The sequence below is a fragment of the Macaca thibetana genome, chromosome 9 (assembly GCF_024542745.1).
Source record: "Macaca thibetana thibetana isolate TM-01 chromosome 9, ASM2454274v1, whole genome shotgun sequence".
Lineage (NCBI taxonomy): Eukaryota > Metazoa > Chordata > Mammalia > Primates > Cercopithecidae > Macaca > Macaca thibetana.
The window spans coordinates 60,442,197-60,470,084 of NC_065586.1; the positions used below are offsets into that span (position 1 = coordinate 60,442,197).

The following is a 27,888-nucleotide window of genomic DNA, read 5'->3' on the forward strand; positions in this document are numbered from 1 at the left end:
AGTCCACCTCTGGGGAACAGACAGATTGAATGTTCCAGATAATCCCTTTCCCAGTCCTGCCTGACATCTGGGTAGGGGGTTTGTCCCTGGACTTCTGGGACACTGGCTGGGGTTTGAGGAGAGAACCCAGTACCTACCTGGCTGCAGGATGAAGCTGGCCAGTGGCTTCTTGGTTTTGTGGCTCAGCCTTGGGGTTGTCCTGGCTCAGAGTGACACGAGCCCTGATGCAGAGGAGTCCTATTCAGACTGGGGCCTTCGGCACCTCCGGGGAAGCTTTGAATCTGTCAACAGCTACTTCGATTCTTTTCTGGAGCTGCTGGGAGGGAAGAATGGAGTCTGTCAGTACAGGTGCCGATATGGTGAGTGTGCGGTTTCTCTTTCTGTGAAAACTGTCGCTGAAGGACCCATGGGCAGCCCCAGAGAGGCCACGATCTGTCTTGGACTTTTTCCTGTTAACCATTTAGAGCTGCCAGATTTAGCAGATAAAAATGTAGGACACCCAGTGAAATGTGAAATCCAAATGAACAACAAATAAGTCATTAGTATAAGTATATCCAGTGAAATATCTGGAACATACTTATCCTGACAAATTCTTTGTTATCTCAAACTCACATTTCACTGAGCTTCCTGTATTGTATCTGGGTAACCTTCCCTGGGCCATTTTATGAGTTTGTTGTGAGGCTGTTCTTAGGAAAAGGGTACCTGGGGTGGGAAGAAGGAGGGTGGGTGTGAGAGGTCTCTGTGAGGAGTTCCCAGGGATGAAAACTGAAGCTGAACATGCAGAGGAAAATCTGCCACGGGGCAAAACCGCCTCTTCAGTTGCTCTGTGCTCAGCTTGGAAACAAATTGTCCCTCCCCGCTGTTGCAGTTCACACCGTCCTCCCAGCTCTCGGTCCCTGACTGCCATCAATTTATTGGACTTTCCCAGGGGAGCTGTCCCTGCCTGCGGCCTCGGCAATGACAGGCCTGCTGTGGAGAGGAAGGGTTCGTGGCTCACCAGGGATCCCAAGGGCTGTCCCCTGGGCTTGGCGCCAGATGTAGGATGTAGAATTGTGAGCTAGCAGGAGCACTTCCCCTACCTTGCCTGAGTAGGACTGGGGTACACAGGAGCTAAGGTGCATACCTGACTGCCGGCACGGAGTCCCTGGCACGAGTGCTTCCTTCACTGGGCCCTGGAAATTAATGTAATGGGAGCAAAATGTGGAGCCCCAGGCCCTGAAGCTGGGTAGCACCTTGTAATTGCCAATGTGCATGAAAGCATGCACAGTCTCAGGTCATGGGTAGCATTAGTTTTAAGGTTTAATTAGTCAACTATCTCATCATGGGATTAGAAATGAAAATGGTCAGTTTAGCCTAACAGGAAAAATTATTTGAGAAATATTTTCTCCAAATAACAGAGAAAAAGTCCGCTTTCAAGAGATGCACAAAAAAACTACAAACTTCCCGGACTCACCCCATAAGTCTCTCTATTCGTTTTTGAGTGGGGAAAATCGCTTCCTTATACACTAACAGTGACTAGGAGGTAATGGTTAATCATTGCATCAGGACCCAAAGTTTTGCAGCATAGATGGTTTAACCATCTATAGTTAAAATCTATGGTTTAACCATCTATGCTGCAGCTTCTTTGTGAAAGCTTCACAGAGAAAAATGCCTGGTCTGTTAGGACCCACCTGGCCCTGAAACCGTGTATTTGGCCAAGGCAGTTAGACCAATGCAGAGGCCTTGCCACTGGATTATGCTCACCTCGTTTGCACAGATGGGGCAGGGAAGGGGTTGACTCACTTCAGACATTGGAATCAACACAGGTGTTTTCCTTCCTAAAGGCAACACAAGACTAATATCTGTGGTTCAGCAAATAGGTAACAGCAGGAATTTCTATTAAAATCAAGAACCAAACCCTTTTCTTCCTTCTCTAGCAAAACAGCATTAAAAGACTTGAGCAAATTTTAGTTGCAGAGCCCCTGGCTGGGCAGGGTGGACGCCAGCAGCAACTGGTGGGGGATGGGAAGAGTAAATAGAGAGAAGAGGAAGGCAAATAACTCTTCTCACTTTGTGTAAAACGGCCTGCTCAATGAGAGGCCTGAAAAACACTTAGAAAAATAGGGGACTACGCCTCCTTACCTTGGAACCCAGTGGAGCCAAAAACCTGTCGGCTGTGCCCAAGAGTACAAAATATCTTCTCAAATTGATTGTGAATCGAGCAATCTTTGGAACAGACAACGCCTACTAACGAGTCTGCGCTTTTGTAGTTTGCTCTGTGACACAGCTCTCATGCACCGTGCTTGTTTTTTAAGTAGTGATTCTCAAACTCGCCTGTGCATTGAAGCCCCTGGAGGGCTGATTTAAATAGGTCGCCGGGCCCCACTCCAGGTGTTTCTGATTAGTAAGAGTTTCTGGGCTTAGGAGATCCTCCTGCCTCAGCCTCTCAGTTAGCTTGGGCTACAAGTATGCGCCACCATGCCCAGATAATGTTGTAACTTTTTGTAGAGAAGGGAGTCTCACCATCTTACCCAGGCTGGTCTCCAACTCCGGGGTTCCAGCAATCCTCCCAACTTGGCCTCCCAAATTGCTGGGATTATAGGCGTGAGCCACAGCACCAGCCAGATCTTACCTTTGATAGGTACTAACTACTATTTAAAACAGCGGCTTTCTAACTTGGGTACACTTCAGATCACCTGAGGGGCTTTAACAACACCTGGCACCAAATCAATTAAATCAAAATTTCTGTGGGTTGGTCCCAGACATCAGTAGTTTAACGTTTTTCCCAGGTGATTGCAAAGCACAGCCGAGGTAAAGGAATGCCATTCTATGACGTCATTCTTAGAGAACTTCAGCCCACAGGTTAAATTATGCAGGCAGATAAAACTGTGTATGTATCCTGGTAGCCCATGATAGCATGTCAACATTGTTTTCCGTGCTTCTCGTATCTAAAGTAATTTGTTCTCGTGCCAACACACAAAATCTGTACTTGTCAAACAAGTGGGCTATAAATATGACAAGATCCAGCGTGTGTCAATGGCATACCTAGCACAGCTGTCATTAAGGAGTCTGTACCAGCTGGGCGCGGTGGCTCAAGCCTGTAATGCCAGCACTTTGGGAGGCCGAGGTGGGCAGATCACGAGGTCAAGAGATCGAGACCATCCTGGCTAACATGGTGAAACCCTGTCTCTACTAAAAATACAAAAAAAAATAGCCGGGCGTGGTGGCGGGCGCCTGTAGTCCCAGCTACTCGGGAGGCTGAGGCAGAAGAATGGTGTGAACCCGGGAGGTGGAGCTTGCAGTGAGCCGAGATTGCGCCACTGCACTCCAGCCTGGGCGACAGAGCGAGATTCCGTCTGAAAAAAAAAAAAAAAAAAAAAAAAAAAGACTCTGTACCAATGCAAACAAGATTTCCTTGAGAATTGTTTCCAAAATGTAGATACCCTTTTCCATCTCCAGAGATTCTGATGCAGTAGGCCTGTGGAGGGACCTTGGAACTGCACTTTTTTTTTTTTTTTTTTTGAGACAGAGTCTCACTCTATCACGCAGGCTGGAATGCACCACCACCACGCCCAGCTAATTTTTTGTATTTTTAGTAGAGACGGGGTTTAATTGTGAGCTAGGATGGTCTCGATCTCCTGATCTCGTGATCCGCCCCCCTCGGCCTCCCAAAGTGCTGGGATTACAGATGTGAGCCACCTCGCCCGGCTGGAACTGCACTTTTAATGGGTAGTCTTTGAACCAGACTTTGAGAAATAAGCATGGTAATGGAAAAATCATGGATTTGAATTTAGGGGAAAATATCCCATTGCTGGTGACCTTGGGTGAGTTATCTGACTCTCTCAACCTTAGTTTCCTCAAATATGTAAAAATAGTGTTACTAATACCCACCTTGCAAAGGTGTTGTGAGAATTAAAGATAATATACATAAAGAATCAGTAGTATATAAAGAGCATGGTAGGTACCAAACAAATTTTATAAACGTTATGAGAAAGACAATCTAGTGAACAGGTTAATTGCATTCAGATTCTTCCAGTTGTCTTTCAACATAAAAATGAAAAATCCCAGAAATCCCAGTGGCTGGACAACAGCCTCTCAGCTTCTGGAAGAAGTCCCTCGAGGGAACAATGACTGGAGAGTTACCTGCCTCACGAAGGTCTCTGGAGCTGGGTCAATGGAGCAGAGTTTCTATGATGATGCTGTTCACGCTTTCACACTTTAATAAAAGATCCTGAAAATGAATTTCTTCCTGGATTTAGTTCCAAGAGTAAAAGTATCTTAAAAGTTTCTTTAACCATCAGTCTATTGTAATCCCAGCACTTTGGGAGGCTGAGGCAGGTGGATCATTTGAAGTCAGGAGTTTGAGACCAGCCTGGCCAACATGGTGAAACCCCATCTGTACTAAAAATACAAAAATTAGCTGGGTGTGGTGGCGCGACCTGTAATCCTAGCTACTTGGGAGGCTGAGGCAGGAGAATCACTTGAACCCGGGAGGCGGAGGTTGCAGTGAGCCGAGATCACGCCATTGCACTCCAGCCTGGGCAACAGAGCGAGATTAAGTTTCAAAAATAAACACATAAATAAAAATAAATATCGGTCTATTTTTTAAAGAGAATTTTTATCTGACGTTTTACAGCAAAATTTTATAAACCTGTGAGTTTGTATCTTTTTCCAGGGAAATAACTCACAGACTTCATCAGATTCTCCAGGGGATCCAGAGCCCAAAAAATGAAAACAGCCACTGGCTTAGAGGCAAACAGATTATTCTTGTTTTTGGGTGACTGACCTCCTAGTCTGCTGGGGACTCAGGGAGTAGGGGAGATGCTCCTGGGATGTGGGACTTTCAGTACTAACACTGGGATGGTACCAGGCAAACCAGGACAAGTTGGTCACCCTACCTTTTGCAGTAACTTAATCTGTTTTCGCAACTGTAATACAGAGTTCTTCTCTTCAGGAGAATTGCCTCTGTCCTGCTGTGTTCCGTTGATGTGTTAGTCATGTTGCATCTGAGTGTTTCTGGGAGGAAGGAAGACATACTTTTCTTTCTTTTTTTTTTCTGGAATTTTGTTTTTCTTGAGATGGAGTCTCCCTCTGTCACCCAGGCTGGAGTGCAGTGGCACCATCTCGGCTCTCTGCAGTCTCCACCTTCTGGGTTCAAGTGATTCTCCTGCCTCAGCCTCCTGGTGTAGCTGGGATTACAGGCATGCGCCACCACACCCAGCTACTTTGTATTTTTAGTAGTGACGGGCTTTCACCATGTTGGCCAGGCTGGTCTCGAACTTGTGACCTCAGGTGATCCCCCTGCTGGGCTTCCTAAAGTGCTGGGATTACAGGTGTGAGCCACTGCTCCCCGCCTGGAAATTATTTTTTCTCACGTTTGAGACAGCTAGTCGGGGTTGTTGATGAAGCCATGCCTATAATAGTTTAGTAAATACTCTTATTATTCATTTGGTATCATTATCTGTTCTTTATAACAATACAACATTAATAGAAAAATCATACTATTAAGTGGAAAATTGTAAAACAAATGACAAAGACACAATATGTATACTACAAAAAGGTTCTTACGAACTGTGAAGAAATAGGCGAAAGGTCTAAAAGAAAAATGAGCAAAGAATGGAAATAGGCAATTGACAGAAAAGAAAAACTAAATGGTTTGCATACAAATAATATGGTTGAATTCAGTATTGATCAGGGGCCTACAAATTAAAGTAACAATGAGATGCCACTTTTAGCCAACAGAGTGGCAAAATTTAAAAGAAGAGTGATAAGAACTATTGCTGCCAGAGAGGAAAAAATCACTCCCGTGAATTTCTTTTGGAAATACAAATGTTAATCCTTTTTTTAATGTAGATTTTTAAGTTCTGGGGTACATGTGCAGGATGTGCAGTTTGGTTACACAGGCAAATGTGTGCCACGGTGGTTTGCTGCAGATGTACCTTTCAATAAAGCGTACTCACTCCCTGCTAGCACCTCCCGGGGAACCAGCTGGGTGGAGAGGATGGATGCACCCTCCCGGGAAGGCAAAACTCTTGCCCTGGGACACAAAGCCCTGAAAGTTTGTGCTGCTCTTTCCAGTGACAGAGATAAAAGGGTGGGCTCAGGAGGCAGTGTCCACCACTGGCAGGCAGAGCTCTTGGATTCTTGGCTAACTCTTCTCAATCTCCCTCCAGTTTGTCTTTTAAGACTTTTATGGTATTTCACTTTATTCAGAAGCTTTTAAGTTTTATAAGATCAAATCTGTCAGTCTCTTTCTTTATGGCTTCTGATTTTTATGTCTTGATTAGAAAACCATCCTCACATCAAGATTAGAACAGTATTCTGCTGTTTTTTTCTGTGAATGCAGCCATAGCTAAATCATGAGTGCGGCTGTGTTCCAATAAAACTTTTTTTATGAACACTAAAATGTGAATTTGAACAGGATCAAGTTGTCGGCCTCTCACTCCTATAAACAGCTCCAGCCAGAAAATAAAACATCTGTGGATATGATACATTATTAATGCCTAGACTTAAAACATCAACCATAAGCTCCTCAAACGATAATTTGAGGATATGGTATTCTTGAATGATTTCTGTTTCTGCCTAGACTGAAACCATTACCTTTTGTCTTAGAACTTATACTTTCAGCTTCATTTCTAAACAGAATTTCTGCAGTTAACATAAAACATTAAATAAAATAAAAATAACCATCATCAGCTGCAGGCTGGATAGGAATTCCATTCCGGTATCTTTCAAACTAGAATAGCAGAGTTTTATCTTCTGTGAGTTATCAAGGGCAAAAAGGCAGAGGGTAACCCAAGAAACTGAGCCAAGTCTGTAGCGAATGCCCTTTTCAGCGAAGTTGTGAAAAAGATGTTTCCTTCTCTGGCTAGGCGTGGTGGCTCACGCCTGTAACCTTGGCACTTTGGGAGGCCGAGGAGGGCAGATCACTTAAGGTCAGGCGTTCAAGACCAGCCTGGACAACATGGCGAAACCCTGTCTCTACTAAAAATACAAAAACTTAGCCAGGCGTGGTGGCAGGCACCTGTAATCCCAGCTACTCCAGAGGCTGAGGCAGGAGAATGGCTTGAACCCAGGAGGCAGAGGTTGCAGTGAGCTGAGATGCTATCTTGAGTGTGGGGCCACCATGATGAGACTAGTGTCCTCGTAAGAAGAGAAAGAGAAAGAAGAGAAGACAAGGCCATCTGCAAGCCGGGAAGAAGGCCCTCACCAGATATGGAATGCACTGGCATCCTGATCTTGGAATTCCCAGCCTTCAGCACTGTGAGGAATAAATTTCTGCTGTGTAAGCCATCCAGTCTATGGTATTTTTGTTATAGCATCCAAACTGCCTGAGACAGGGAGTGACTGCTGAATGGGCACAAGGTCTACCTTGGGGGTGATGAAAATGTTTTTGAACTAGATAAAGGTGATGGTTGTACAACATTGTGAATATATTTAATTGCATACTTTAAGATGGTTAATTTTGTGTTATCTGAATTTCACCTCAATAAGAAAAAGAAGGCTGGGTGCCGTGGTTCATGCCTATAATCTCAGCCCTTTGGAAAGCCAAGACGGGTGGATAGCTTCAGTCTGGGAATTCAAGACTAGCTTGGGCAACATAGCAAAACCCCATCTTCACAAAAAAATACAAAAATTAGTCAGGTGCAGTGATAGCACTTGTGGTCCCAGCTACTAGGGAGGCTGAGGTGGGAGGCTTGCTTGGGCCTGGGAGATTGAGGCTGTAGTGTGCCAAGATCACACCACTGCACTCCAGCCTGGGTGACAGAGTGAGAGACCCTGTCTCAAAAAATAAAAGAAAAGAAGAAAATGAAAAGAGGCAGGGCACAGTGGCTCATGCCTGTAATTCTAGCAGCTCATTAAGCTGAGGTTGGAGAGCTGCTTGCGCCTAGGAGTTTAAGACCAGCCTGGGCAACATAGCAAGACCCCATCTCTATAAAAAAATTTACAAGTTAGCCATGCATGATGGCATGCACCTGCAGTCATAGCTACGTGGACAGCTGAGGCAGGAGGATCACTTGAACCAGGGAGCTTGAAGCTGCAGTGAGCTATGATTGTGCCACTGCACTCCAACCTGGGTGACACAGCGAGACCCCATCTCTTAAAAAAAAAGAAGAAGAAAAAAATAAATAGTTACACCATCAAAAAAGTGAAAAGACAACCCACAGAATGGGAGAAAATGTTTGCAGATTTGACAAGGCACTTGCTTCCAAAATACATAAAGAACACTTACAACTCAACAGTAAAAGATAAATAACTCAATTATAGAGTGGGTAGAGGCTTTAAAAAGACATTTTCCAAAAGAATTTATATGAATGGCCAATAAGCACATAAAAAGATGCTCAACATAATCATTAGAGAAATGCAAATCAAAACTACCGTGAAACACCACCTCACTCCCGCCAGGATGGCTACAATAAAAAAGACAGACAATAGCTAGTGTTGGTGAGGATGTGGAGAAACTGGAACCCTCATGCATTGCTGGTGGGAATGTGGTGCAGCCACTTTGGAAAACAGTGTGGCAATTCCTTAAAATGTTCAACAGAGTTACCATATGACCCAGCAATCCTATTCTTATGGAGAAATGAAACACATGTCCACACAAAAACCTGTCTACAAATATTAGTAGCAGTATTATTCATAATAGCTAAAGGGTGAAAACAACGCAAATGTCTATTAACCGATGAATGGGTAAACAAAATATGGTATGCCTATACAATGGAAGGTTTTTCTGGCAATAAAAAGAACTTAAGTACTGATACATACTACAACATGTATGAAACCAGAAAACATTATGCTAAGTGAAAGAAGCCAGACACTAAAGGCCACCTGTTGTATGATTTAATTCATGTGAAGGAGTTGCCTAGGGCTGGGGGTAGGGAGATGGGAGTGGTGACTAATGGGTACAGGGTTTCTTTTTGAGATTATAATGTTCTAAAATTAGATTATGGTGTTGACTGGACAACTATGTGGATATGCCAAAACCATTGAATCGTACACATTAAATGAGTGAATGTATATGATATATGAATTATAGCTCAATAAAGCTGTCATAGAAAAAAATATAACAAAGAGATTAAAATCATAATGGCAGGCCAGGCAAGGTGGCTCACACCTGTAATCCCAGCACTTTGGGAGGCCAAGGTGGGTGGATCACTTGAGGCCAGGAGTTCGAGACCAGCCTGGCCAACATAGTGAAACCCCAGCTCTACTAAAAATACAAAAAGTAGCTGGGTGTGATGGTGTGCACCTGTAACCCCAGCTACTCAGGAGGCTGAGGCAGAAGAATCACTTGAACTTGGGAGGCAGAGACTGCAGTGAGCCAAGATTGTACCACTGCACTCCAGCCTGGGCAACAGAGTGAGATTCCGTCTCAAAAAAAAAAAAAAAAAAAAAAAAAAATCATAATGGCAACTGAAACAGTTATATATTATTGAGCAACAAGGTACCTCAAAACTTAGCAGCTTACAGTAGCAAAGATTATATCACACAGTTGCTAAGGGTCGGGGATCCTGGAGTGGCTTTGCTGGGCAATTCTGGCTCAGTTTCTGGTAAGGTTGAGGTCATGTTGCCCAGCTGATGCTGCCATCTCTGGAGATTCAGCTGGGGCTGGAGGATCTCTTGTTAAATTCATGTGGCTATTGTCAGGAGGTTTTAGTTCTTTGCCAGATGGGTCTTTCCATGGGACTGTTCATGACATAACTTCCCCTAGAGTGAACGGTGAGAGAGGGAGAATAAGAGAGTCCAAGACAGAAATTGTGGTCTTTTATAGCTTAGTCTTAGGAGGAGCACACCTCCACGTCTGCAGTATTCTCTTGGTCACACAGACCACTCCTGGGACTATATACAAGGAGGTGAATACCAGGAGGTGGGGATCATTGGAAGTCATCTTGGACCACAATGTTATAACCACATGTATCACAGCAACAAATACCCAAAGTGTGGCAGAAACTGCTTAGTGTCCCCTAATGTCCATTCTTCCTCTTTTCTACAGTATCAAGCCCCTCCTTCCACGTTTTAGCTGGGCTCATGGCTGCCCACTTCATTTTCTAGCCCACCTTTGCAACCAGATTTTGCCATTTGATTAAGGTCTGGCCAGAGGGAAGTATGAGGAAGTGACGGGTATAACATTCTGGAGTGTGTTTACTGAAGAGAGGGGCTGGACGCTTCCAACTCCTCCTGTCCTGTTACAGGTAATATGGATGTTGGCTGAAGCGCCATCTTAGACCATGAGAGCCAGGGCTACACTCTACAGCTGGTAGAGTAGAAAGCTGGAAGCAGCCTGGGTTCCAGGAAAGTGCAGATTTACTATACCAGAGGCATGAGTCTTAGCTCCGGATTTTTATGAGATATTCCATCTTGTTTAAGGATCTGAATAATATAGGTATATAGAAAGTATAATACACATATGGAGAAAATTGCAGTGCTCTGTTGAATGACATACAGGAAGACATAAGTAAACAGAGAACTATACCGTGTCTGTATTTGGGAAGACTGAGTATCCTAAGAAAGGCAGCTGTCTCCAAATCTATACATTCGATGAATTTTTCAATAAAACTCTTGACCATCTTTCTTGCAGAATTTACTAAGTTGGTTCTACAAATTCAAAAAAATTGCAAAGTTCTTTGTGAGAGTAAAGGTCCAAGCATAATCAAGACAATTTTGCAGAATGATACAAAGTGAGGGCTTTAAAATATAAACTTAGTGTCTAAAAGTTAAAACAGAATGATGAGTGCAAAGAGGCTTCAACAGCACCCTAAACCCGTACTTTAACTGTCACATTTAATTAAAAAACAAAAAACATTTATAGCAAGTTCGGCAGATGTTAACATTTATTATGTTTGTGCATTTGGTACGAGTTGTTTGTTTCTCTGACTTTTCAACAGTTTTGAAATATTTCATAATACGAAATAATTAAAAAATAAATACCTGGTAGGAGAAGATTGAAGGAAGGAAGGAAGGAAGGAAAGAAAGAAAGAAAGAATGAATGAATAAAAGAAAAGAAAAAAAGAAGCAGAAGAAGAAAAGGAAGGAAGGAGAAGAAGGAGGAGGAGGAGAAGAAGAATAAGGAAGAAGAAGAGAAAGAAAGAGAAAGAGAGAGAGAGAAAGAAAAGAAAAAAAAAAGAAAAGAAAGAAAAGAAAGAAAGAAAAAGAGAAAGAAAGAAGGAGTGTCTTATGCCTTACTCTAAGGTCTTGTATCTCCTAAAAAGAGGCAGAGATGTGGTGAAGGAGCATGGGTTTTGGAGACAAACAGGAAATCTGACTTTATATCCTATTTCCCCCACTTTTTCTATGATGTTAGGTAAGTCATGCGACTTTTTAGCCCGAGTTTCTTATCTGGATAATGGGATAAAATACCCACTGCAGATGGCTGTCCTGAGGTCATGTCAGGTCAAGGTTATCTTTACCTGTGGGCACTGCCGTGGATGTAACTGATAAAGCTTCTCTCTACACATTTGAAAGATCATAAAAAACAGAAATTCAAAGCTGTTCAGATCATTTCTGCTTACTTCTATGAAATAAATGCCTAAGATACCACATCAGGGTGATTTCTTTGCTCTTTGCTCAATCATGCTCTAGGTTTATGGAATCTTGCTTGAATCTCCTGCAAGTTAAAACCCTTTTGTGGTGTTGTTACAACTCCGATTCCTTCAGTGTACGATAAGTTGTGTTCTGCTTGTTCTTTGAGTGGCGTATGGTCTTGCAGTGGTTAAGGAATGAGGAAACTTGAGCTTTAGTTGGGTTTTGCCATGGCCCTTATCTTCAAGGTTATGCATTTAAAAAACATTAGAAATGTCAGTAAAGAAGTGCTCACTGAGTGCGGTGGCTCACGCCTGTAATCCCAGCACTTTGGGAGGCCGAGGCAGGTGGATCACTCGAGGTCAGGAGTTCGAGACCAACCTGGCCAACATGGTGAAACCCTGTTTCTTCTAAAATTACAAAAATTAGCTGGGCGTGGTGGCCCATGCCTGTAATCCCAGCTACTTGGGAGGCTGAGGCACGAGAATTGCTTGAACTCAGGAGGCAGAGGTTGCAATAAGCCAAGATCACACCACTGTACTCCAGCCTGGGTGACAGAGAGAACCTGTCTCAAAAAAAAAAAAAAAAAAAAAAAAAAAAAGCTCATGAGATTTTTTGAGATTAGGAGAAAAAGTCAGAGTCGTCTGAAAGTCATTATTCTTCTGTGACATCATCATCATCATCACCTGATTTGGATGTGAGGAACAGTGACTTTTAAAGAAAAAGTGAAATATGCTTTTAGAAAATTTTCATTTGATGAATGTTCCCAAATGCTTGATTTCTAAATATTTCTTCTTGCTTTCCTTTCTTCCTCCTGCAAGGAAAGGCACCGATGCCCAGACCTGGCTACAAGCCCCAAGAGCCCAACGGCTGCGGCTCCTATTTCCTGGGTCTCAAGGTACCAGAAAGTGTATGTACTGCCAGCATTACCTTCTTGGTTGATTGGTTCTGACTGAGAGCAATCCTAGAGTTATCCTTGATGGAAGTGATTGTTTCTGGAAAAAAGTTGAGCAATACAATTAAGTATTTTAAGGATATGAGGGAGAAAATTTTCAAAGAAGATATGTGATTTCCTTTTCCCAGGGACAGCTGTCCCTCAGATAAACCCTTGGTAGTGGATCAGAACTTTGAAATCACCACTGAAAATGTCAGCTGAGACTTAGGACATCACGACATAACTTAATTTGAGATAGATCTGACAGGTTTGACTTATTGAAATTAGTGGACCATTCCAGTGATGTGCCGGAGCCAGCTGGTGCTGGCCAGTGAGAGCTGATTGTTACATATCATCATGACTTTTGCAAGCAGCTGACTTCATGTTAGTAGTGCCAAACTGGCTATGTTTGGAGTGCTGACATCGTAGAAATCTGCAAACACACAAACATACCCCATGCCCTGCTAATTTTTGTATTTTTGGTAGAAACGGGGTTTCACCATGTTGGCCAGGGTGGTCTCGAACTCCTGACCTCAAGTGATCCACCCACCTCGGCCTCCCAAAGGTGACTGGGATTATAGTCGTGAGCCACCACGCCCAGACACATGTGGCATTTTATGAACTTAGTTACACAGTTTATGCCACTACATTTACAGTTGTTTATAGGATGCTTAGTAAGCATGGGTGTGTGTGAGATGTTGTGGTTTAACTACAGCCCTCCTGTGATCAGGAGCTGTGTGTTCTATACCCACTCTACTTTCCAACACATCCACACACACTCACACACACACACCTTTAAAATAGTGCTGTCTGGGATGCTGGTGATCTCTTGATGAACTGAGGCTGAATTTTTTTATACTTCTTAGCCGTAGAATCCTTTGCTCACACAAAATCTCACATGGGAATGTTAAGTGTTAATTAATTTAGAAGCCCTGTGGCTCTGCTCTCTTGACTACCCTTCCGGTCTCTATTTTCATTACTGTAAGCTGCCTCTGAATTGTAAAATTACTAACATCTAAAAAAAAAAAAAAAAAAAAAAAAAAAAAAAAAGGTGAAAAATGGGCCAGAATCGCTTATTGAACTAATAACTAAGTAACAATGAAAACTTGTAATCCTGTGACTGTTGGCATTTTACTGAGTCATTGGTGTTTCTGAATTGATTGGGATATGCAATAGAAATGTGAGAACTGGCTAGTTAATAACAAGGTGGGCAAGGTTGCCTAAGGTCCTTAGTCTAAACGTGGCATTTCTTTCCCTTCTTTTCCCTTCCTTCCCTTTTCCCCAGATGGACTTGGGCATTCCAGCAATGACCAAGTGCTGCAACCAGCTGGACGTCTGCTATGACACGTGCGGTGCCAACAAATATCGCTGCGATGCAAAATTCCGATGGTGTCTCCACTCCATCTGCTCTGACCTTAAGCGGAGTCTGGGCTTTGTCTCCAAAGTGGAAGGTAGGTATCTCAATGGCATGTACAGTGCACAGGGAGTTTTGTTCCTGTTTTCACACTGAGATATAGCCAGAACCCCTAGACTCAAAGAGATCATCAGAGCTAACTGAATATTCTTGACGGAACACTGTGGCTGAGCAAGAAATGGTGAAGGAAAGATTCTGGGCACTCCTTCACTAAAGTTCTTGCTGTCCTGCCCGCGAGCTGCTGGCACCACTCCTGAAGGTAAACGACTACACCAAAGCCTTCCCAGAAAAAATAAAAATCTATCATTTAAGGCTGGAGAAGGAATTGCCCAACTGGCTTGGATTATCCATTCCACTGTTAAATAATTTTCCATATCAGGAATTATTCTTTATAGGACCACTTGGTTTGGCTTAAGCCTTTTTTGTTTGTTTGTTTTGTTTTCAGTCAGGGTAGGAATTCAAAAAACCTTTTCGGTGTAAAGATCTCTATACACTTGAGGACAATTATTTTATTTAAAAATTTAAAAAAATTTTTTGAGACAGAATCTCATTCCGTCACCCAGGCTGGAGTGCAGTGGTGTGATTTTGGCTCACTACAACCTCTGTTTCCGGGTTCAAGTGATTCCTGTGCCTCAGCCTCCCATGTAGCAGGGATTATAGGCATGTGCCACCATGCCCAGCTGATTTTTGTATTTTTAGTAGAGATGGGGGGTGTCTCGCCATGTCGCCCAGGCTGGCCTCGAACTCCTGAACTCAAGTGATCTGCCTGCCTCAGCCTCCCAAAGTGCTGGGATTACAGGCGTGAGCCACCGTGCCCAGCAAGGATAGTTATTTTAAACAACTGCTTTGCTACCTAGTTTCTAGCACTGACTATTTCTTTTTCCTAATTTACTTAGGAAGTTTTTACTCTCTCAGTTTTCGAAGCCAGGATATTGTATCCAGGTGTGAATTAGCATTTTCTATTTTTAGAAGACAAGAGTTGAAATGCAGGCTGATAAAGAGCTGGCTCCACACCACAGACAGTGTCTGCAGCAGAGAGAATTTTGGATCTTTTCATAGATCAATGTCTAGAGTGCAGTCTGGAGGTGAAGGTGTGAGGGCTTGGAAATGTGAATAATTCAGTGTGCCTTATGAAAGGGAGTATCATCCTATTTTGTTTCTACAGAGGATGAAAAAGTGCCTGCTGCTAATCTATGGTCAGGTCAAGTTACTTTCTGCAAGCAATGTCCTATTGATTCATTCTCCCAAGTATCTCTTTCATATCCCACTTGCCTGGTTACTGCAAATTAACCCAGTCTCTGTGTCCCATCTAATTGATGGTCACCATTGGGACCAGATATGCCACACAAATCTGATCATCTTGACCCCCTGTGTAAATCATTCAATACATTCCTCCTTATGGATTAAATCCAGACTCCTCAGTATGCCGTACATGGCCCTTTCTGATTCAGCCCCAGCCTTCCTCTCCACCATCATCTCGGGCATTCCTGGTCTCTCTCCTGACTCCTGCCTCAGTGGGCTCAGAACTGTCCCTTCGTAGATTCTACAAAAAGAGTGTTTCCAACCTGGTGAATCAAAACACAGGTTCCATTCTGTGAGATGAATCCACACATCACAAAGCATTTTCAGATAGCTTGCTTCTAGTTTTTATCACGGGATATTAGATGTTTTTCTTATAGCCCTCAATGGGCTGAGAAATGTCCCTTTGGAGATTCTACAAAAAGCGTGTTTCCAACCTGGTGAATCAAAACACAGGTTCCGTTCTGTGAGATGAATCCACCCATCATACAGCATTTTCAAAGATTGCTTATTTCTCATTTTTATCACAGAATATTCTATTTTTCCTTATGGGCCTCAGTAGGCTCAGAAATGTCCCTTCGTAGATTCTGCACAGAGTGTTTCCGACCTGGTGAATAAACTACTTGGGTAGATGGCCCATTCCTTTCTGCCCCTGTGTGAAACGCACTAATCATTCATTTTTTGTTGTTGTTGAAACAGATTTATTAAGTTACAATTCACACACGATACAATTCACCCATTTAAATGCTTTTAAATATGTTCACAGAATTATGCAGTCAATCCCACAGTCAATTTTAGAACATATTCATCACCCTGAAAAGGAACCCCAGGGCCATTAACAGTCTCTCCCCAAACTCCCCCTGCCCAGCTTGAGGAAATCACGAATCTACTTTCTACCTCTAGAACTGCCTATTCTGGACATTTAGTATAAATGGAATCATATAATATATGGTTTTCTGTGACTGACTTACATTACTTGGCAAGGTTTATCCATATTGTAGAATGTATCAGTATTCCATTCCTTTTTATTGCTAAATAATATTCCATTGTATGGCTGTAACGTATTTTCTTTTTTTTTTCTTTTTTTCTTTTTTAATTCTACTTTAAGTTCTAGGGTACGTGTGCACAACGTGCAGGTTTGTTACATATGTATACATGTGCCATGTTGGTGTGCTGCACCCATTAACTCATCATTTACATTAGGTATATCTCCTAATGCTATCCCTCCCCCATCCCTCCACCCCACGACAGGCCCTGGTGTGTGATGTTCCCCACACTGTGTCCAAGTGTTCTCATTGTTCAATTCTCAACTATGAGTGAGACCATGCGGTGTTTGGTTTTCTGTCCTTGTGATAGTTTGCTGAGAATGATGGTTTCCAGCTTCATCCATGTCCCTACAAAGGACACAAACTCATCCTTTTTATGGATGCATAGTATTCCATGGTGTATATGTGCCACATTTTCTTAATCCAGTCTATCATTGATGGACATTTGGGTTGGTTCCAAGTCTTTGCTATTGTGAATAGTGCTGCAATAAACATACGTGTGCATGTGTCTTTATAGTACCATGACTTACAATCCTTTGGGTATATACCCAGTAATGGGATGGCTGGGCCAAATGATATTTCTAGTTGTAGATCCTTGAGGAATTGCCACACTGTCTTCCACAATGATTGAACTGGTTTACAGTCCCAACAACAATGTATAAGTGTTTCTATTTCTCCACATCCTCTCCAGCACCTGTTGTTGCCTGACTTTTTAATGATCGCCATTCTAACTGGTGTGAGATGGTATCTCATTGTGGTTTTGATTTGCATTTCTCTGATGACCAGTGATGATGAGCATTTTTTCATGTGTCTGTTGGCTGCATAAATGTCTTCTTTTGAGAAGTGTATGTTTATATCCTTCGCCCACTTTTTGATGGAGTTGTTTGATTTTTTCTTGTAAATTTGTTTGAGTTCTTTGTAGATTCTGGATATTAGCCCTTTGTCAGATGGGTAGATTGTAAAAATTTTCTCCCATTCTGTGGGCTGCCTGTTCACTCTGCTGGTAGTTTCTTTTGCTGTGCAGAAGCTCTTTAGTTTAATTAGATCCCATTTGTCAATTTTGGCTTTTGTTGCCATTGCTTTTGGTGTTTCAGTCATGAAGCCCTTGCCCATGCCTATGTCCTGAATGGGATTGCCTAGGTTGTCTTCTAGGGTTTTTATGGTTTTAGGTCTAACATTTAAGTCTTTAATCTATGTTGAATTAATATTTGTATAAGGTGTAAGGAAGGGATCCAGTTTCAGCTTTCTACATATGGCTAGCAAGTTTTCCCAGCACCATTTATTAAATAGGGAATCCTTCCCCATTTCTTGTTTTTGTCAGGTTTGTCAAAGATTAGATGGGTGTAGATGTGTGGTGTTCCATTGAGGCCTCTGTTCTGAGGCCTCTGTTCTGTTCCATTGGTCTATATCTCTGTTTTGGTACCAGTACCATGCTGTTTTGGTTACTGTAGCCTTGTAGTATAGTTTGAAGTCAGGTAGCATGATGCCTCCAACTTTGTTCTTTTGGCTTAGGATTGTCTTGGCAATGTGGGCTCTTTTTTGGTTCCATATGAACTTTAAAGTAGTTTTTTGCAATTCTGTGAAGAAAGTCATTGGTAGCTTGATGGGGATGACCTTAAATCTATAAATTACCTTGGGCAGAATGGCCATTTTCATGATATTGATTCTTCCTATCCATGAACATGGAATGTTCTTCCATTTGTTTGTGTCCTCTTTTATTTCATTGAGCAGTGGTTTGTAGTTCTCCTTGAAGAGGTCCTTCGCATCCCTTGTAAGTTGGATTCTTAGGTATTTTATTCTCTTTGAAGCAGTTGTGAATGGGAGTTCACTCATGATTTGGCTCTCTGTTTGTCTGTTATTGGTGTATAGGAATGTGTGTGATTTTTGCATATTGATTTTGTATCTGTAGGCTTTGCAGAAGTTGCATATCAGCTTAAGGAGATTTTGGGCTGAGACCATGGGGTTTTCTAAATATACAATCATGTCATCTGCAAACAGGGACAATTTGACTTCCTCTTTTCCTAACTGAATACCCTTTATTTCTTTTCTTGCCTGATTGCCCTGGCCAGAACTTCCAACACTATGTTGAATAGGATTGGTGAGAGAGGGCATCCCTGCCTTGGGCCAGTTTTCAAAGGGAATGCTTCCAGTTTTTGCCCATTCAGTATTATATTGGCTGTGGGTTTGTCATAAATAGCTCTTATTATTTTGAGATATGTTCCATCAATACTAGTTTATTGAGAGTTTTTAGCATGAAGGGCTCATGAATTTTGTTGAAGGTCTTTTCTGCATCTATCGAGATAATCATGTGGTTTTTGTCTTTGGTTCTGTTTATATGATGGATTACATTTATTGATTTGCATTTGTTGAACCAGCCTTGCATCCCAGGGATGAAGCCAACTTGTTCGTGGTGGATAAGCTTTTTGATGTGCTGCTGGATTCGGTTTGCCAGTATTTTATTGAGGATTTTCGCATCGATGTTCATCAGGGATATTGGTCTAAAATTCTCTTTTTTTGTTGTGTCTCTGCCAGGCTTTGGTATCAGGATGATATTGGCCTCATAAAATGAGTGAGGGAGGATTCCCTCTTTTTCTATTGATTGGGATAGTTTCAGAAGGGATGGTACCAGCTCCTCTTTGTACCTCTGGTAGAATTCAGCTGTGAATACATCTGGTCCTGGACTTTTTTCGGTTGGTAGGCTATTAATTATTGCCTCAATTTCAGAGCCTGATATTGGTCTATTCAGAGATTCAACCTCTTCCTGGTTTAGTCTTGGGAGGGTGTATGTGCAGGAATTTATTCATTTCTTCTTCATTCTCTAGTTTATTTGCGTAGAGGTGTTTATTGTATTCTCTGATGGTAGTTTGTATTTCTGTGGGATCAGTGGTGATGTTCCCTTTATCATTTTTTTATTGCATCTATTTGATTCTTCTCTCTTTTCTGCTTCATTAGTCTTGCTAGTGGTCTATCAATTTTGTTGATCTTTTCAAAAAACCAGCTCCTGGATTCATTGATTTTTTTGAAGGGTTTTTTGTGTCCCTATTTCCTTCAGTTCTGCTCTGATCTTAGTTATTTCTTGCCTTCTGCTAACTTTTCAATGTGTTTGCTCTTTCTTCTCTAGTTCTTTTAATTGTGATGTTAGGGTGTCAATTTTAGATCTTTCCTGCTTTCTCTTGTGGGCATTTAGTGCTTTAAATTTCCCTCTACACACTGCTTTAAATGTGTCGCAGAGATTCTGGTATGTTGTGTCTTTGTTCTCATTGTTTTCAAATAACATCTTTATTTCTGCCTTCATTTCATTATGTACCCAGTAGTCATTCAGGAGCAGGTTGTTCAGTTTCCAAGTAGTTGAGTGATTTTGAGTGAGTTTCTTAATCCTGAGTTCTAGTTTGATTGCACTGTGTTCTGAGAGACAGTTTGTTATAATTTCTGTTCTTTTACATTTGCTGAGGAGTATTTTACTTCCAACTATGTGGTCAATTGTGGAATAAGTGCGATGTGGTGCTGAGAAGAATGTATATTCTGTTGATTTGGGGTGGAGAGTTCTGTAGATGTCTATTAGGTCTGCTTGGTGTAGAGCTGAGTTCAAGTCCTGGATATCCTTGTTAACTTTCTGTCTTGTTGGTCTGTCTAATGTTGACAGTGGGGTGTTAAAGTCTCCCATTATTATTGTGTGGGAGTCTAAGTCTCTTTGTAGGTCTCTAAGGACTTGCTTTATGAATCTGGGTGCTCCTCGATTGGGTGCATATATATTTAGGATAGTTAGATCTTCTTGTTGAATTGATCCCTTTACCATTATGTAATGGCCTTCTTTGTCTCTTTTGATCTTTGTTGGTTTAAAGTCTGTTTTATCAGAGACTAGGATTGCAAGCCTGCTTTTTGTTTTGTTTTGTTTTCCATTTGCTTGGTAGATCTTCCTCCATCCCTTTATTTTGAGCCTATGTGTGTCTCTGCACGTGAGATGAGTCTCCTGAATACAGCACACTGATGAGTCTTGACTCTTTATCCAATTTGCCAGTCTGTGTCTTTTAATTGGAGCATTTAGCCTATTTACATTTAAGGTTAATATTGTTATGTGTGAATTTGATCCCGTCATTATGATGTTCACTGGTTATTTTGCTCGTTAGTTGATGCAGTTTCTTCGTAGCATCAATAGTCTTTACAATTTGGCATGTTCTTGCAGTGGCTGGCACTGGTTGTTCCTTTCCACATTTAGTGCTTCCTTTAGGAACTCTTGTAAGGCAGGCCAGGTGGTGACAAAATCTCTCAGCATTTGCTTATCTGTAAAGGATTTTATTTCTCCTTCACTTATGAAGCTTAATTTGGCTGGATATGAAATTCTGAGTTGAAATTCTTTTCTTTAAGAATGTTGAATATTGGCCCCACTCTCTTCTGGCTTGTAGGGTTTCTGCCAAGAGATCCACTGTTAGTCTGATGGGCTTCCCTTTGTTTTGTGGGTACCCCGACCTTTCTCTCTGGCTGCCCTTAACATTTTTTCCTTCATTTCAACTTTGGTGAATCTGACAATTATGTGTCTTGGAGTTGCTCTTCTCGAGGAGTATCTTTATGGCATTCTCTGTATTTCCTGAATTCGAATGTTGGCCTGCCTTGCTAGGTTGGGGAAGTTCTCCTGGATAATATCCTGAAGAGTGATTTCCAACTTGGTTCTATTCTCCCCATCACTTTCAGATATACCAATCAAACGTAGATTTGGTCTTTTCACATAGTCACATATTTCTTGGAGGCTTTGTTCATTTGTTTTTACTCTTTTTTCTCTAAACTTCTCGCTTCATTTCATTAATTTGATCTTCAATCACTGATACCCTTTCTTCCACTTGATTGAATTGGCTACTGAAGCTTGTGCATGCATCATGTAGTTCTCATGCCATGGTTTTCAACTCCACCAGGTGGTTTAAGGTCTTCTCTATGCTGTTTATTCTAGTTAGCCATTTGTCTATTCTTTTTTCAAGGTTTTTAGCTTCTTTGCGATGGGTTCAAACATCCTCCTTTAGCTTGGAGAAGTTTGTTATTACCGATCGTCTGAAGCCTTCTTCTCTCAACTCGTCAAAATCATTCTCCGTCCAGCTTTGTTCCATTGCTGGTGAGGAACTGCGTTCCTTTGGAGGAGAAGAGGCTCTCTGATGTTTAGAATTTTCAGCTTTTCTGCTCTGGTTTCTCCCTATCTTTGTAGTTTTATCTACCTTTGGTCTTTGATGATGGTGACCTACAGATGGGGTTTTGGTGTGGATGTCCTTTGTTTGTTACTTTTCCTTCTAACAGTCAGGACCCTCAGCTGCAGGTCTGTTGGAGTTTGCTGGAGGTCCACTCCAGACCCTGTTTGCCTGGGTATCACCAGCGGAGGCTGCAGAACAGCAAATACTGCAGAACGGCAAATGTTTCTGCCTGATCCTTTCTCTGGAAGCTTCATCTCAGAGGGGCACCCAGCTGTATGAGGTGTCTGTCGGCCCTTACTGGGAGGTGTCTCCCAGTTAGGCTACTCGGGGGTCAGGGACCCACTTGTGGAGGCAGTCTGTCCGTTCTCAGATCTCAAACTCCATGCTGGGAGAACCACTACTCTCTTCAAAGCTGTCAGACAGGGATGTTTAAGTCTGCAAAAGTTTCTGCTGCCTTTTCTTCAGTTATGCCCTGCCCCTAGAGGTGGAGTCTACAGAGGCAGGCAGGCCTCCTTGTGCTGCAGTGGGCTCCACCCAGTTCGAGCTTCCCAGCAGCTTTTTTTACCTACTCAAGCCTCAGCAATGGTGACGTCCCTCCCCCAGCCTCGCTGCCCCCTTGCAGTTTGATCTCAGACTGCTGTGCTAGTGGTGAGCGAGGCTCCATGGGCATGGGACCCTCTGAGCTGGGCGCAGGATATAATGTGGTATGCTTTTTGCTAAGACCATTGAAAAAGTGCAGTATTAGGGTGGGAGTGTCCTGATTTTCCAGGTACTGTCTGTCACGGCTTCCTTTGGCTAGGAAAGGGAATTCCCTGACCCCTTGCGCTTCCTGGGTGAGGCGATGCTTCGGCTCACACTCCGTGGGCTGTACCCACTGTCCAACAAACCCCAGTGAGATAAACCTGGTACCTCAGTTGGAAATGCAGTTGGAAATGCAGAAATCACCCACCTTCTGTATCGCTCACACTGGGAGCTGTAGACTGGAGCTGTTACTATTTGGCCATCTTGGAACCTCCCTCAACATACTTTCTTTATCCATTCATCAATTGATGGACATTTGTGTTGTTTCTACCCTCTGGCTATTATGAATAATACTGCTATGAACATTTATGCACAAATTTTTGTGGAAACATATGTTTTAATTTCTTTTGGGTATGTATCTAGGAGAGGAATTGCTAGGTTAAATGGTAACTCTATGTTTAACATTTTGAAAAGCTGCCAAACTGTTTTCCAAAGTGGCCACACCATTTTGCATTCTCACCAGCAAATTGTGAAGGCTCAGGCTCTTCCACATCCTCACCAACATTTGTCATTATCTGTCTTTTTAATTATAGACCCTACTCCCTGTGAAGCTGTATCTCATGGTGATTTTAATTTGCATTTCCCTGACAGTTACTGATGTTGGGCATCTTTTTATGTGCTTATTGGCCATTGCATATATACTTGGATGTCTATTAGGATTCTTTGTCTCTTTTTAAATTGCGTTGTCTTTTTATTATTGAATTGTAAGAGTTCTTTATATATTCAAGTCCTTTATCAGAGATATGATTAGCAAACATTTTCTCCCCCCTTTTTTTGTTTTTTTCCCCTTACTTTCTTGATGGTATTATTTGTAGCACAGAAGTTTCAAATTCTAAGTCCAATTTATCTATTTTTTAATCTGTTCTTTTGTCATTTGTACTTTTGGTGTCATATGTAGTAATGCTTTGCCTAACCCAAGGTCACAAAGATTTACTCATGTTTTCTTCTAAGAGTTTCATTGTTGTAGCTCTTAACATTTAGGTCTGTGATTCATTTTGAATTAATATTTGTATATGATGTAAGAAAATGGTCCAATTTCATTCTTTTCTATGTGGATATTCAGTTGTTCTGGCACCGCTTGTTGAAAAGACTATTCTTTCCTACATTAAATTATCTTTGCACCCTTGTCAAAAATCAATTGACCATAAAGGTTAAGATTTATTTCTAGACGCTCAGTTCTATTCCACTGATCTATGTCAGGACCATGCTGTCTGTTACTGTTGTTATGCAGTAAATTTTGAAATCAAGATGTGTTCTTAAACTGTGTACTTTTTTGTCAAAACTATTTTGGACATTCTGGATCCCTCACATTTCCATATGAATTTTAGGAACTGTTAGTCAATTTCTCCAAGGAATGGCAGGTAGAATTTTGAGAGGGTTATCATTGAATCTATAGATCAATTTGAGAATATTGCCATCTTAACAAAATTATATTTATATCAATGTCCTTTCCATTTATTTAGGTCTTCTTTATTTCAACAATGTGTTTATAGTTTTCACAGTACAAATCTTGGACTTCTGTTAAATTTATTCCTAAGTATTTTACTCTTTTTAATGCTATTGAAATGTAATTGTAATTTTATTTTCAGATCATTTACTAATAATGTATAGAAATACATTTGATTTTTGTACATTCATCTTATATCCTGCAACACAGCTGAAATAACTCCTTAGTTCTAATTGATTTTTTTCATGGATTCCATAGGTTTTTCTATATATAAGATAATGCCATCTGCTTTTCATCTTCCTTTACAATTTGGATTTTTAAAATTTTTTTCTCTTGCCTAATTGCCCTGGCTAGAGCTTCCAATACAACATTGAATAGAAGTGTTGTGAGTGGACATTCTTGTCTTGTTTCTGATCTTAGAGTAAAAGCATTTCATCTTTCACCATTGAGCATGATTGTTAGCTATGGCTGTCTCTAGATGGGCTTTATCAGGTTGTGGGAGTTCTCCTCTTTTCCCAGTTTGTTGAGTTTTTTTTTTTTTTTTTTTTTTTTTTTAATTCTTCTTCTTCTTCTTCTTCTTTTTTTTTTTTTTTTTTTTTTCCTGAGACAGAGTTTCACTCTTATGCCCAGGCTGGAGTGAAGTGGTGTGATCTCAGCTCACTGCAACCTCCACACCCCGGGTTCAAGCAATTCTCCTGCCTCAGCCTCCTGAGTAGCTGGGATTACAGGCGCCCGCCACCATGCCTGGCTAATTTTTGTATTTTTAGTAGAGACAGTGTTTCACCATGTTGGCTAGGCTGGTCTGGAACTCCTGACCTCAGGTGCTCCACCCGCCTTGGCCTCCCAAAGTGTTAGGATTAAAGGCATGAGCCACTGCATCTGGCTGAATGTTTTTATCATGAAAAAGTGTTGGATATTTTCAAATGTTTTTTCTGCATCTATTGAGATGATCATGTGGTATTTGTTCTATATTCTATTGATGTAGTGTATCATATTAATTGATTTTAGTATAGTTTAGCATTCGTGGGCTAAATCCCACTTAGTCATGATGTAAACCTTTTTATATGTTGGTGGATTCAGTTTACTAGTATTTTGTTAAGGATTTTGCATCTATAGTCACAAGAGATACTAGTCTATAGTTTGTTATTTTTGTGATGTCTTTGGTTTTGTTATCAGAGTAATATTGACCTCGTAAAATGAGTTGGGCAATGATCCCTTCTCTCCTAATTTTTTAAAAAGTTTAGAAAGGATTGATATTAATTCTTTAAATGTTTGGTAAAATTCCCCGGTAAAGCCAAGTAGAACTGGATTTCTTTGGGGAAGTTTTTAATTACTAAATCACCAGCTTGGGTTAGTAATTGTATTTGTATACACTAACAGTCTATTCATATTTTCTATTCTTCTTGAGTCAGTTTCAGCAGTTCATGTCTTTCTACGAACTTGTCCATTCCATCCAAGTTTTCCACATTTTTTGGCATGTAGTTATTCATAGTATTCCCTTATAATCCTTTTTATTTTTATTTTTTTGAGACGGAATCTCACTGTGTAGCCCAGGCTGGAGTGCAGTGGTGCAATCTTGGCTCACTGCAATCTCTGCCCCCGGGTTCACGCCATTCTCCTGCCTCAGCCTCCCGAGTAGCTGAGACTACAGGCGCCCGCCACCACACCCTGCTAATTTTTTGTATTTTTCGTAGAGACAGGGTTTCACTGTGTTAGCCTAGAGGGTCTCGTTAGCCAGGAGGTCTCCTGGCCTCTGATCTGCCTGCTTCGGCCTCCCAAAGTGCTGAGATTACAGGCGTGAGCCACTGTGCCTGGCCCTAATCCTTTTTATTTCTGTAAGATTGTTGGTGACATTTCTCTCTTATTTCTGAATTTGGTAATTTGAATCCTCTCTTTTTTTCTTGGTTAGTCTAGCTAAAAGTTTGTCAACATTTTTTATCTTTTCAATGAACCAACTTAAAAAATTTGATATATCATTCACATACCGTAAAATATACCCTTCACTTCAGTGGTTTTTGTATATTCACAGAATTGTACAACCATCACCACAATCTAATTCTAGAACATTTTCATTAGTCCCAAAAGAAACCCTGTAGCCATTAACAGTCATTACTCATTACCTTCCCTACCCCACCCCAGCCCTAGACAATCACTGTTTTACTCTCCATATGGATTGCCTATTCTGAAAATTTCATATAAACGGAATCATACAATATGTGGCCTTTTGTGTCCGGCTTCTTTTGCTTAACATAATGTTTTCAAGATTCATCCATGTTTTAGTATGCATCAGTACTTCGTTTTCCTGACCATTCTTGAAGTTTAAACTTAGATATATTACTTCCCCTAAGATACCTCCCCTAATAACCCTTGCTGCGAAGGGATAGAGACCCTTTCTGTGGGCTCCCGTACCACCTTGGGGTTATTTTCATCATGAAGTAGTGTAGCTATCTGTTTACCTGTCCACCTCTTTATCCAAACTGTGGAGTCCTTAAGTTGAGGATGATGCCTTTTGTCTCTGTATCCTTGGCTCCTAAGACAGTGGCTAACGAACATATCCAACACATGCAAATGTTTTTCCATCAGTGAATGGTTGTTCATCCAATACCTGAACAGTGAAAGCTATAGGCGAGATTGGGTGTGTTCCGGGTGGTATGTCCATAGATGGGAAAGCTATGGAAACATAAAAGAGGGAGTCTTCCGGAAAAAACATTCTCCATGGAGTGAGCACGGTGGTGTGGGAGGTTCTGGTTGCTCACCATTGTTTTGACCAAGGGCCCACCTGCGAGGGCACCTCCAGGTGTCTTCTGCTCTATTGGATTGGGTGGGAGCTTTTCTGAGAATGTTCTCTGAAATGTATGCTCTTCCTTTGAATTCTGTATTTGGATTACTGTCTCTACTTTCCTCTGGGTATCATGTCATCTCTGGAAATACAGTTCCTCTTCAGAATTACTCAATGTTAACCTTTCTGTCCCTCTTCATCTTTTTCAAGTAGCCTGTGATTCCCTGGTTGACACTGTGTTCAACACCGTGTGGACTTTGGGCTGCCGCCCCTTTATGAATAGTCAGCGGGCAGCTTGCATCTGTGCAGAGGAGGAGAAGGAAGAGCTATGAGGAAGAAGTGATTCCTTCCCGGTTTTGAGTGACACCACAGCTGTCAGCCTTCGAGATGTCAATCTTCGAGTCAGCGTGACTCATTCGTTCTTCCAACAGTTTGGACACCACAAAGCAGGAGAAAGGAAACATTTTTCTACACCTGGAAAGTGAGTCCTATCTTTTGAGGAAAATTGAAAAAAACATGGAGTGGTTTGAAGGCTACTCTTCATTTAAGACTGCTCTCCCCAACCAAGACACGTTGCCTGGAAATTCAGTTCTTAGCTTAAAGACTAAAATGCAAGAAAACCCTGCAATTCCTGGACCTGACAATTATTTTCATGAGTGAAATTGTGGGGAGTCCAGGCATTTGGGAGGCAATGACTTTCTGCTGGCCCATGTTTCAGTTGCCAGTAAGCATCTCACATTTAATAAAGTGTACTTTTTAGAACATTTGGATAGAGATGAATGAATTCCATTATCACCAATATGCTTCCATTTCACTTAGAAGAGACCAAAACCCAACCTGGTAATTTCCACCGATGACCACAGTTATTCCCACTGATGCTAAAAAGAGAAAACAGGTGGGCAGGTTCAGAGGCTTACCTGATTAAGGCCAATGGAGGGGAAGGTCAGATGGAATTAGGTCTCTGAGGATTCACTTTTCCCTTCGGTGACCTGACCCTGCTGGTGTTCCCAGTTACTAAATGACGTTAGAGTCATGCTGAGATCTGAGAGGTACTTGGTAAGAGTTACTAACGGAGCTGGCTAGGAAAAGTCCCTGCAGCCTGTCGGGAGTGAGAGACAAGTGGCCATTCCCCAACTTGCGGGTCACAACCCTAACCATGGATTAGAATCACCTGAGAATCCTTTAAAACAAACCAATAAAGAATACACACTGGTATTTTATAAATGTTTTCCAGGTGATTCTGCTGCACAGAAGGGCTGGGGGCCACTAATCTACAGCAGAAATTGGCCCACTAAGTCCTGTGGACCAAGCCTAGCCCAAAGCCTGTTTTTGTTGTTGTTGTTGTTGTTGTTTGTTTGTTTATTTGTTTGAGAGGGAGTCTCACTCTGTCATCCAGGCTGGAGTGCAGTGGCTAGATCTTGGCTCACTGCAACCTCTGCCTCCTGGGTTCAAGCGATTCTCTTGTCTCAGCCTCCTGAATAGCTGGGATTACAGG

General features: G+C 41.7%; 1 protein-coding gene across 3 annotated transcripts; it reads left to right on the forward strand.

Annotated features, from left to right (window-relative positions):
* On the forward strand, positions 1–27,155 carry PLA2G12B (phospholipase A2 group XIIB). Of its 3 annotated transcripts, none has more exons than XM_050803676.1 (4): positions 1–359; positions 12,321–12,409; positions 13,719–13,884; positions 26,604–27,155. In XM_050803676.1, the coding sequence occupies exons 1-4, from the start codon at positions 149–151 to the stop codon at positions 26,723–26,725; spliced, it is 588 nt and encodes a 195-aa protein (XP_050659633.1). In that variant the 5' UTR covers positions 1–148; the 3' UTR covers positions 26,726–27,155. The 3 variants fall into 3 exon arrangements, with proteins under 3 accessions (XP_050659633.1, XP_050659634.1, XP_050659635.1); XM_050803677.1 differs by having other exon boundaries at positions 26,607–27,155; XM_050803678.1 differs by having other exon boundaries at positions 12,321–12,397.
* Positions 27,156–27,888: the final 733 nt, after the last annotated feature.